General features: G+C 36.4%; 1 protein-coding gene across 2 annotated transcripts in view; it reads right to left on the bottom strand.

Annotated features, from left to right (window-relative positions):
* Window positions 1-671: 671 nt before the first annotated feature.
* Window positions 672-12,724, bottom strand: part of LOC124723019 (apolipophorins) — a 122,832-nt gene continuing 110,779 nt past the window's right edge. The window contains exons 48-55 of one of the 2 annotated variants that reach the window (XM_047248195.1): window positions 11,764-11,903; window positions 7,534-7,703; window positions 2,795-2,981; window positions 2,377-2,692; window positions 2,191-2,293; window positions 1,935-2,059; window positions 1,538-1,723; window positions 672-1,396 (exon numbers count right to left, since the gene is read on the bottom strand). In XM_047248195.1, the coding sequence (XP_047104151.1) occupies window positions 1,358-1,396; window positions 1,538-1,723; window positions 1,935-2,059; window positions 2,191-2,293; window positions 2,377-2,692; window positions 2,795-2,981; window positions 7,534-7,703; window positions 11,764-11,903 (1,266 nt within the window). In that variant the 3' untranslated portion in view covers window positions 672-1,357. Of the gene's footprint in view, window positions 1,397-1,537; window positions 1,724-1,934; window positions 2,060-2,190; window positions 2,300-2,376; window positions 2,693-2,794; window positions 2,982-7,533; window positions 7,704-11,763; window positions 11,904-12,724 lie in introns of both variants that reach the window. The other variant, XM_047248194.1, reaches the window with a different exon arrangement.

Below are 12,724 nucleotides of genomic sequence, written 5' to 3' on the forward strand. Positions count from 1 at the left end.
TTGTTCTTTTCTTTGCTCATCATGGTACTGTCATTGTCCCGACCTCTTCCTTTCACTATTTTTCCCGATACTTCTCAATCTGAAATTACATCTGTTAGATAATTGCTGCTTCTATCCCACATACCGGTAGTAATTTCTGAATTTTTAATAGTATGATTGTGTGTGTATTTATGTTTAAGATAAGGAAGAGAGACAGTGAACATAGTTATGTGTACATTGCTGAATGCATGTAACATATCATGTAAATTGTCAGCATGTTGCCAAATTTTCCATTCGAGAACCTGTACTGTAATTGTAAAACTGATTTCATATCATAGTGAGTGGTCTGATCCACAGAACATGCAACTAACTCACTAACATCCACAACTTGTACTGGTTCTTCCTTGGTGACCTTGTTACTTAGATTTTATCCCTGCCTTGTTGTTCATATGGTCATTCTTCCTTGTAATATACATACATACAACTTTCATACCTTTTCTCATTTTCGTACTCTCCTATTTCTTCCATATTTTGTTATTTAAGCATATGTGATATCATATTTGGTATTGTAATTGACATTTGTATGTTTATTTGAATAATTTCTTTTAGTTTTCATGTCATTATTTAAAATTAAAATAGTGTTGTGTTAGTTTAGTTTTCCTGGAAGGAAGGGGGGAAAAATCACGGCAATGTTATGAAATTACAAATTTATTTCTGTCACTCTTCATTCACAGGACACACTACATAATTTACAAACTCAGTGAATGGAAATCATTAATTAAATGGAATACAGAAGAGAAAGACTAATTTTATTCTGTAAATACTTTACAAAAGAAATGCTTTATGCAACTGCTTACACACTGTGAGGAACTATGAGCACAACTTCAAATTAAATAAATACAGCACATAGACAGCAAACTGTTTAAATAATCAAACACATGCAAATTATGTCAGAATTCTAACACACAATGCTACCATGACAGAAAGTGTAGTGACTTACTATTTAGCACAAATCATGAGAATGTGATTTATTTAAAGGATGACAGTCATGTTGACAATAGTTAATGAAGTTTATGTAATGATATTTTTTGTGTTGCAGTCATACACTTTTTCTTATGAAAATACATTTCTGCTTATGATACTACTTGTGTAAGATACTACTGTGACTCAGTAGATTAGCAGTTTCAGAACCTGGGAGTATCCTGTCAACTAATGTGTGGTTGTCCATTTCAACGTGTCCATGAAATTGTGAACAAAAACTCCAGAGTCCTTTGCCTCATGCATGAGGCTTAGAATTGCGTTTTTCACTTTCATTCCATATTAAGAATTTTTTGCAAACATTCAGTTCTCATACAACGCAATACTCAAGTCACACAAGTCATCCTTTAACACCCTTAGTTCCTTTGACTCCTTTAACCTGTTGAAAGAGATGTAGTCTTTACTGAGTTAAGAAATACTTTTAGTAATACCAAAGCAACTGCAAAGCACTGCTAAAATAGTCTTTACAAAAAGTTAAAGAAAAAACGTGTGTGCATCATCAGAACAAATTTATACTTACACTTAAGTGTTCTTTTTCTCTTGCACCTGTCACCGCACATACAGCTCTTGTATGAATACCTTCATCAACTGGTAGACACTTACAGTCCTGAGTGAGTTCAACATTAGTAAGTGAATCAGCAATGTGCTGAGCAACAAACTTCTTAGCCTGTTTCAGGTTATTCTTGTTGAAAACAGTGCCACTTGTCTGAAATAAAAGTTTATTTATTATCAACTTTTCTCTATATTTAAATAATCCTTGTTATAACACATTGTGTGAACATTACATCCTACCATGTTAATGTTTATTCAAAGCATAGTGGGAGTAAGAAAATACAAACAAAAAGATAACTAAATATAACTTATTTAAAAGTTACATTTTTTTATTAAATATGTGAATTGGATAAAAAATCAATTACCGCTAATGCAATTTGACTGCATGCTGTTTCTGGGATTTTCAATGCTGCCTTTGCACTGCCACTGACTTCTGTTACCTGTCGTTTCTTTCCTTCCTGATTATAGTATGCATGATTGGCATCAAAGCCTGAAAGAGTGAAACAGAAGCGTGCACAAATTTATGCAAATGTAATTATCAAAAGAAAATAATAATAATAATAATAATAATAAATCTCAAAAATTTAAATTATTCAGTTAATCCATAATAGAGTTACTAACCCACAATGTGTTTATTTTGAACGTTATCAACATTTGTGACTAGATGGAGGACGATTCCAGGACTACCAATTGAATCCTTCAGTTTCAGTGCTTTCACTGGCAGCTGTAACTTTGAAATATAAGATGAGTATACTTAATTTTTTAACTGAAAACAATAGGTCATGCAATTAATTAGAAATTACTTACATGTTTCAAAAGTGTTGTAGTTTCGCAGGATGTGTCCAGAACATAGATAATTGATTTTGCAGCACCTGGCCTAAATGGATAGTCCAAAATGGTCTCTGCAGTTGTGAGGAAATGGAATGCTTGATCTGTAAATTCATCCAGCCAGTCTAAAGTATCAATGAAGCTTTCTAATGGAATTGGTCCAAGAACTTTCCGTTCTCCAAACTCAATGTTCTTTTGTTTCCCATCATAACTAAATTTGCCACCAGCACTTGTGTAGAGGTGTGGATATTCTTGACCTGGTGCTCCATACCCAATTAATGAAATCCAGACATCGCTAAAACACAAATCATTGTGTTGTTAATTCACTCTAACTGTTGTAACTTAATTCAGAAAAAATATTAAAATCCAATTCAGAAAAATTATTAATATCTCTAACCTGATTCCTCTGCTGCCCAATTCCTGTGTGAGTTGAGAGACTATGGGGCTCACAAAATCTTTCACAGTTTCAGCATTTCCAGTCACTTGTTCCAGTACAATAAGTATATCTGCCGACTTCTGAGGAACTTTGACAGAGAATGACTGCCCAATATCAATAGCCGCATCTCCATTTACAGAACAGTGAACTGAATAACAAAATGAAAATTGATTATGCAAATATATTTGTAATACAACAGAATTTGAACATACCCCTCCCCTTCACACACACACACACACACACACACACACACACACACACACACACACACACACACACAACCCATTAAGTAAAAGTATTCTCAAAAGTTGGAATTAATTGAAAATTCAATTAAATAATGCCTGTTTTGGTATACAAATGGAAAAGTACAGGGTATATGTAGAGCATTTTGCAGAATGAGTTAACAGTGATGACCCAAAAATCCTGCAAGCACTGTTTCCTATGGAAAACATCTCTCTTATTCCAGATGCAAATCAGAATGCAGGGGTCACATCCCATTCAGAATTCTCCCAGGATTGCAGTCACACATCACATATACAAAGGTATAAATTCTCATTCTAATTTAGGCATATGAAACTGATGACTAGTTCCAGCTATAATCAAGCTATGAGCTATTCCAAATAAAGGTTCTTACTTCACAGAAAAATACACACCAATAATATTTAATGAAAATTAAAACTGCTTATTACTCTGAGATTGAAATCCATATCTCTGAGTTTTACCCAGCTAATGACCTGTCCATATGAATTTTATGGCCTAATTCAACATCTTAATTTCTCAGATTCAATTTCTCTTATTACTCCAAATTTGATTGGTATCTCACATAACACATACTGATTGTTATACCAGGTACCATCTAGTTTCAATTTTCCACTATTGAGGGAAACTGGAAAATTTTGTGGGAGACATATATTGTACTCACATAAATACCATAATTTACACATTAAGTTGCAGAGCATTGATTTTATAACTAGAAAAAGAATTCGACACTAGAGTAGGTCATTTATCTGACACTTCAAATTGCGTCCACTGTACATTCTTTCCCTCCATTCTGCCTCACATTTCTGATCACACAGTTGCTTCATTAGTTTGTTCTGGTGGTTCCCCCCCCCCCCCCCCCCCCCCACTCACTCACAAGGCAGTCTCTTCTGTTCCAGACTTTGACACTCTCTCAGTATTGGGAACACAACCCATGAGTAAATGAAGTTAGATAAATGTATAACTTTTACTGTCTTCTGAGCCCATGACTTCATTTATGCTTGTTGAGTATGCTACACAACAAATCTTCATGTATAACAAAACTCCTGAAGCGAGTTTATGAAAAAATTGGTTTATTCATAACTAGTTTTTCCCCACAACATCAAATATTTATCTGGTGCCATTTTCCTGATGCTTGTATTGACATTACAGAAAAATTAACTACATCCATTCTATTTCTACAATAGTAATTGGAACAGTAGAGTGCAATCTGTCTTCCTTAGCCGCACTGGCGAAAAACTGTTCTATGCCTTTCATAACTGCTTTTGTGCCATTCCACCTTCTAGTAAACCTGAACATGAGATAGCATGAGAATTAATGGAATGACATTAACTTAAGTATCTTGATTCCATTAGTTTTGGCTGTATCTCTAAACTACTACCACTTTAGCTAAGATGTGGAGCAATTCATGTAGCAGCCTTTTACTGCAGAGATTCTTTATTATGAATGCTTCACCTGAAGTAGTCATCGTACTCCCCACACATAGTCAGTAATATTACAGATATACACCGATGAGCCAAAACATTATGACCACTGCCCACAATGAGGTTGTATGCTGCCTGGTGGTGCTGAGGGCACCTGACATGGTAAGAGAAATACTGGGAGATCAAAAAGTCAGTATAAATTTGAAAACTGAATAACTCACGGAATAATGTAGATAGAGAGGTACAAATTGACACACATGCTTGGAATGACGTGGGGTTTTATTAGAACCGAAAAAAACACAAAAGTTCAAAAATGTCCGACAGATGGCGCTTCATCTGATCAGAATAGCAATAATTAGCATAACAAAGTAAGACAAAGCAAAGATGATGTTCTTTACAGGAAATCCTCAATATGTCCACCATCATTCCTCAACAATAGCTGTAGTCGAGGAATAATGTTGTGAACAGCACTGTAAAGCATATCCTGAGTTATGGTGAGGCATTGGCGTCGGATGTTGTCTTTCAGCATCCCAAGAGATGTCGGTCGATCTCGATACACTTGCGACTTCAGTTAACCCCAAAGCCAATAATCGCATGGACTGAGGTCTGTGGACCTGGGAGGCCAAGCATGATGAAAGTGGCGGCTGAGCACACAATCATCACCAAACGACATGTGCAAGAGATCTTTCACGTGTCTAGCAACATGGGGTGGAGCGCTATCCTGCATAAACATCATATGTTCCAGCAGGTGTTTATCAGCCTGGCTGGAGATGATGCGATTCTGTAACATATCGGCGTACCTCTCACCCGTCACGGTAGCAGTTACAAAACCAGAATTACACATTTCCTTGAAGAAAAAAGGCCCGATAATGGTAGACATGGCAAATCCAACCCATACCATGACTTTCTCATCGTGCAATGGAGTTTCCACAACAGTTCTAGGATTTTCGGTAGTCCAAATTCTCCAGTTGTGGGCATTGACAGACCCTCAGAGTGTGAAATGAGCTTTGTCGGTCCACAACACGTTACTCAACCAATCGTCATCTTCTGCCATCTTTTGAAATGCCCACACTGCAAATGCCCTTTGCTTCACTAAATCGCCAGGTAACAGTTCATGATGCCGATGGATTTTGTACACATAGCATCGGAGGGTATGCCTCAGTGCCAACCAAACAGTAGTGTATGGAATGCCGGTGCGATGTGTGACTGCACAGTCTCCATTTTTTCCTTAACTGTCTCGGTAGCATTATGCCTTGTGCTCGGTCGGCCACTACGGTGTCTATTGTCTGAACAACCCATGGCTTCGAACTTCGAAATCATTCTTGCCACAGCTGAATTTGTCAATTGACCTTTACCCATTCGAATCCCCTTCCTATGGTGGTAGGATCATAATGCTGAACTAGCACATTCCCCATTCTGATAATACAGCTTCACTGAAAGCGCCTTTTCAGGTAACGTCAACATGATGGCGCATCTGATTCTCTCTCTCATTACAGCTCATTTTATACATGATTGTCATGCGCAGTCACTGACGTTTTGCTGTCCAGCACCATCTGTTGGACATTTTGTGAACTTTTTTTTGTTCTAATAAAACCGCATGTCATTCCAAGCATGTGTGTCAGTTTTTACCTCTCTATCTACATTATTCTGTGTTTTATTAAGTTTTCAAATTTATACTGACTTTTTGAGCACCCGGTATATTATCAGAGCAGAGATGAATGGGGAATCATTCTAGTGATAATAAGGGGCGCAAAACTGGAAATCTGCTGACTTAATGACTTTGACATAAGCCAGATTGTTGTGGCCAGTATATGGAGCGAGCATCTCAGAAATGGCAAAGCAGGTTGCCTGTTCGAGTGCTAATGTCATGAGCATCTATAGAAAGTGGTTGAAGAATGCTGAAACCATGAGCAGGTGACAGGAATTTGGACATCCATACCTCATCAGAGAACACAGGGATCAGAGGGTTACCTTGCTCTCTAAAGCAGGATAGGCAGCGAACTGTCATAGATATGATGGCAGAGTACAATGCTGGCACAAGCACAAGGGTTCTGGAGCACACTGTTCAGTGCACAGTGTCGAATGTTGTCTTCTGCAGCAGTTCACACTTATATGTTCCCATGCTGACCCAAAAACATTGGCAATTATGATTACAGAGGGCACAGTCTCATTGAGACTGGTCCACAGATCATTGGAATCATGTCACCTGGTCAGATGAATCCCACTTATGGTTAAACAAGGTTGATGGTAATGACCATCCAGGCGAACGGTTGCTCAGAACATGCAGTATGCCATGCACGAAAGCATGTGGGGGTGGTATTACATTGTTGGCAGATATTCACCTGGGCTTCCATGGGACCTGTGGTAGTATTTGAAGGCACCATGACAGCTGTGGACTACATGAACATTATTAGGGCCCACCTGCATCCCATTATGATTTAGGTCTTCCCCAACAGCAATGGCATCTTCCAGTAGGAGAATTGTCTGTGTTACAAAACCAGAGTCGTGCTGCAATGGATTGACGAGCATGATAGTGATCTCTCATTGATGTCTCGGCCATCAAATTTGGCTTATCTGAATCCGATGAAACCCAACTGGGACACTATCGAGTGCCAGCTCCCCACCCACAAACCAGCCACTTGTAAATTACATGACGTGTGTGACCTGTGCATAGGCATCTCGTGCCAAAAACCTCTGGAAACCTATTGAGTACTTGCCATATCCATGGCATGCAGAATCTCTGCTGAATTGCGTTCCACAGGTTGACCAACATGCTCTTAAGTAAGATGTCATAATGTTTTGGATCATCAGTGTATCACCATCGATGTCACTTGTTAATTCTGTCATGGTATTGATGCAAAGCTAACTATCACTGCAAATTACTAACTACAACTAATCACAGTAGGAGGTAAGTAAAGGGAAGCTTGGCAGGGTGCACTCATCCAGTCATAAATATTAACAACAGAGTGCCTTAGAAACAAATTAAATTAGTGTTATGATATTATATTTAAAACTTACCACAGTGTGTTGGCACTGATACAAACAAATTTTCAACACTGCAAGCTTTTACATATGCGGCTGCCGTCCTACAAGCAGCTAATTCCTTTTCTTCTTTTGTAGTTGCCTCATGTGCAATGTGATTGCAAGCTTCCAGATAAGGAGCTGGATCCACGAAGAGAAAGCATGGGCTGTAATAAATCAAAAAGATAGTGTTCATGTAATACAATACTCAGAAATTTGAGATGGAATTACAACACTGGAATGAGTAGAAGAAAAACATAAGTTTTAAAGCTAAACTAAAATTTTCAGCTTCTTGTTTATGTGGCTATTGACTGCTCAACTTCTCCTTTCTATGTTAGGCAGTTCTCACTTCATTTGGTGAATGACTGAATCAGAAAGATACTGTTAATCTAGGGCCTAGTACAACAATGGAAAATCCCTGTTGGAAAAAACAGTACAATAAAAGAAAATCCTAGTTGGAAAAAACAATGGAGTGCATAAAAGAAGGTGGATATTGAAATATGAAGAATGGCAGCATTAATGGCACATGTTTGTTTAAGCCACAGGAGGGCATCACAGATATAATAAAAAACTTGAATTAGCCGATGCAGAAAATTACGGCACAGTGCTAACTATCCCATGAAGCCCTACTTACAAAGTTTCAAGACCCAGCATTTCATGAGGGTTCTAGGAATATACCATATCTCCAACATATCACTCACATAGGGGTCACAATGACAAAGTTAGCCTAATCTCAGTGCTCACGGAGGCATTTAGGCAATTCCTTCTCATTCTCCATTTTGTAACAGAACAAGATAAAGCCTTAATAAGTGGCACAGTAGGAATTACTCTTTGCTATGAAGTTTACAGTGGTTTGCAAAGTACAGATGCAGATGAAGAAACATTGTTGATGTACCAGTAACATGCATTTACTCCATACGTAAGTTAATGAGCATAAAACATATGCAAAGAGCTAAAAATATGTAAGATAAATTATCTAATGTCATGTAAAATGACAACACACAAAGAAATTCCAGGAGCATCATCATCATAATAATAATCAGTGCTGTCAGATAACAGCCTTCTATAGAATTTTCGACATATTACTGTCAACTATGTTGCTTCTCTATGTTTCCTAACATCATCTACCCATTTTCCATTACATCATTGTCTCATTCCTTTCTCTATTTCATGGAATCCCACAAAGAACATCCTTGGTCCGCCTATCACCTATTTGCCTAGCTATGTCCAACCCATTTCCATTCTGTTTTCATTAGAGTCATAATTATGTCTTCTGGTCTTTTCCCGACCAATTTGTTTGTTTTCTTGTGCCTCCTAGTAATTCCCAATATTAATCTCTTGACTGATTTTTTAGCAGTTATCAGATTTTGAATGATTTTTTGATCAAAAATCCACATCTCACTTGTATCAGCCGAAACTGATAGCATAAACCAATTGCGAGCTTACCTTTCCAGACACATCAGCTTTTTTTAATCTCATTCAAACTGTCAAAAGCACTACAGTCCATATTTAATCTTCTGTTTATTTATTTTGCTGTTCATCCAGTCACTGTCTTCAATTGCCCTAAATCTATTAGTCTCGTCCCTCCTTCACATTAAAATCTCCTACTATCATCTTGTAGTGGGTTTTGCTTTCACTTATTAGCTTTCAAAGTTTTTATAGACGTCATCTACTTTGCCAGCTGAATATGAGCATTGTGGTACATAAACGTGAATGATATCAGTGGAATATCTTTTCTGTCTTTAAAACCAGTTTTGCTATAATTTCTCACATTTTTCAATATCTGTAATATTATTTTTATTTTCTGTTTTAAATAAAGTACACCTATGCTCTGTTTCTCTGAAGCAAAGCATATGATTTGATTTCATTCTATTCATTCTCTGTTTTATTACTGCACTTCCAATAAGCCCACTACATCTCATTTCATCTTAGCTCCCCTTCTAATTCTACCAACCTCTATTCTTGTTACAAGGTTATGCAATACACTGCCCCTAAATAAAAATGGTATAATCAGTTTGTTTTTTGACTGACTGATTTTTTTTATTCATGCTGTTTTATCATACAGCACACATTGTACAACTGATACTGGACAGGGCAAAATGATGATACAGTTATATTTAGTATCAGAAAAAAAGAAGTGAGAGTAAGTAAGTAGATATTCCCACAATCTAAGTTTATCAGTTACTGTTTAAAGACAAATCACAATAAGGCTACAGTAATACAAAGTTTCTCCAAAATAAGAAGGTAAATTAAAATTACACACATATTCTTACTATATAATTGTTTAAGTAACATTTATTTTTACACATTTATAAATTATTTCACATATCCAAGATTTGTATAGCAGGGCACTGGTGCCAAAGTAGTTGGACATGGCCCATGGTGTCACAGCAAATTGCAAGTGACTGCAGGGCCTTTGACAACCCTCCCATTGTACACTAACCTGCCAGGGCCTGCAGAGTTTTGCAAGACCTATGTAGACTGCTAAACAACAGCAGAGCTGTGCTCACAGCACTCTCAGCCCAGATCTGACTGGTGCTAAATATCTGAGATTCGAATTAACAAAACCAGTACTGACCACATGCTAGCAAATTCCTATAGACCACAGTCAACATTTTCCTTTGGCAGTCAGTCATTGTGTCACCCGTAATAAATTTGGTCAGGAAGACTACAGACTTGGCTCACCATAAGTGGGGCAGTGCTCGTTTGTGAGAAGCCGTTCATATTTGTTCTTAAAGGAATTCATCAAGATTGTTACTTTGTGAGCATTTGGATTGGTCTTTAGGAGCTACCCTGATTAGTTCCCTACACAGTTATGTACCCATTATTCATAGTTACTGAAAAAGTTATATTAAGGATAAGTGAAAACAGATATAAAACTGTTCACAGGCAACATTTATCTGCTGAATGATGTTGACATACAACTGAAAGATATGGTGGCCTGTAAGATATTCTCAATATTCATACTCTGGTGGGCTATGGAAGTAGTTCAAATTAATGGAAAATACCTAGTATAGTTAAGACAGGGGCCAAAAACAAGTGACATCAATCAGTGACAACTGATACAGTTTTGTGAGTATTGACAGAAATGAGTTCAGCATTTATTGTATATAGATGTATCAGTTACTTGGCATTACTACATTTACAATTAAAAGTGATAGGCAATTTTATGACTGCAGCTTGTGTATCTCAAGATCTATGGAACTTATGCCATTTATTTGTCATCATAGAAGAAAGCACTCACACTTAACTAGATCACATGTAAACTGACATTCAATCACTGATATTTATTTCTGTTCACAGATGAGACAGTGATTCTCATTGTGCTTTAGCTAGGGGAGGAATGGGGTATACTACATTCATGTAGTTTCAGCAAAATGAATTGAAATAGACATTTAGTTATGCCTGTTTCATATGATCTCCTGTTTGGAGTATTTTTGATTGATACCATGACAGCTCACAAACACATAACCGAGGTCATGAATTGTTGTATTAATGGCTTTCATAAGAAAGCTGCTACATCACTGATGGTTTTTATCAGAAGACACTTAGGAATATCTGCCTCTTTCCACTGCAATTATAGAGAAAAAATTTCTTTTTGACAGAGTCCCATCATTGAACTTGTCAACTTGGGCATGTCATGAGTAGATGTGTCTATCTGTTGCTTTATTCTAACATTTTTGCAATAAGTCAAATACAAATTGTATAGATGACTCTAAAGAGTTGATGTTGTTCCTGTCACAAATGATGGTGCAGAACATGTTCCCCATGTCTGATGGATAGCTGCCACAAATAATGTTTTGTGCTCTTGTTCCAACAGACATGCATGGGTTTCAAATTTAAGATATCTATAAATATTAATTCACATTCTCACTATCAGGAACCGTATATGCTGTTTCGTATTTTCTAATGAGCCAGATACTAGTGATGAAAATCTTTTTCCTTGTATCAAAACTAAAAACAAATTTGGACCACATATGTCACTGTACTGTTACAATTTAGAACCCTCCATAACAAAAGCATCTCAGATAAATTTTTCTGTTTAGTATCAGTGACTTTTTTAGTCTTTTTCTGTTGAAGATAATTCAGTACCTGTAACTGAATATTTTAAAAGACTTCTCTTACGTCCTGCAGCAGTTGTTACAGGAGGCCACCACTTATACATACATTAGTCAGCCCATTAAGTATTTTTTATTAAACATTGCAAGTTGTAAAAGATTTACATACCTCAAAAGACTGGCCTTTGAAAACACCTCCTCACATTCTTCAATTTTAATGTTATGTTCATGATGATCAACACCATCTACATCAGCACACTGAGTATTGACTTTCCATGCATTTCCAAATTCATTTGCTTGTTTAGCGACCTGAAAAAGGTTTTACTGAATTTAAAAGATAATATTTCAAAGTAATATTTCCAAAGCACATTTATATATATTTTTGCATCGTTACAACCAATAAGGCTAGAGCTAATTGCATAAATTTATTTTCATTTAGATTGAAATAATATATAAATTGTATAAGAAGGATAAAAAAAGAAATATACAAGAAATTTTAAGTGCTGTATTTTCGAAATTGTCACCTGCGAGCAGAAGGGAGATCGTTTCATTTGTTCATGTATAAAATTGGTGCTTTCCTTTTAGACATCCAAAATCAGTAAATGATAAAGTTTTTTTGTATCATATCTAAGACCACAAGTAAAAAATGGGACTGTCAAAATATTTTTTTCGGCGGAGTATGTTTCAGAGAAGATGAATTCTGATATGTTTTCTTATAATTTTTTTTACAATTTCTTATAAAGTGACTACAAATCATATCTTCAGTTTTTTTCAAGATTTTTGAGAGCACAGTGAACTAAGACAGGTCAGTTATTTGTTGATTACTATTTTTGTAGACTTTGTGTCAATATGAAATATTTGAAATCATCAAGAATAAACCAGAGGCATTGATTAAACTGAAAGACAGTCAAAAACAACAGGAGATCCATTATTCGCAAATCATCTTAGATCTTTAGACAATATATTGATATTAATTTGTTTTATCCTTCAGAGAATCAGATCCAAATTTTCTGGTGAATGTCAGCATATGTAGTTGCAATTGTCAAAGCTTGTTTAGAAGATACTGAAATATGTACGTACACACACACTGAGTCATCATCCAGTTTTGCATGCAGCAGTGGAGAAGCAAA

This window comes from Schistocerca piceifrons, chromosome X, assembly GCF_021461385.2.
Source record: "Schistocerca piceifrons isolate TAMUIC-IGC-003096 chromosome X, iqSchPice1.1, whole genome shotgun sequence".
Taxonomy (NCBI): Eukaryota; Metazoa; Arthropoda; class Insecta; order Orthoptera; family Acrididae; genus Schistocerca; species Schistocerca piceifrons.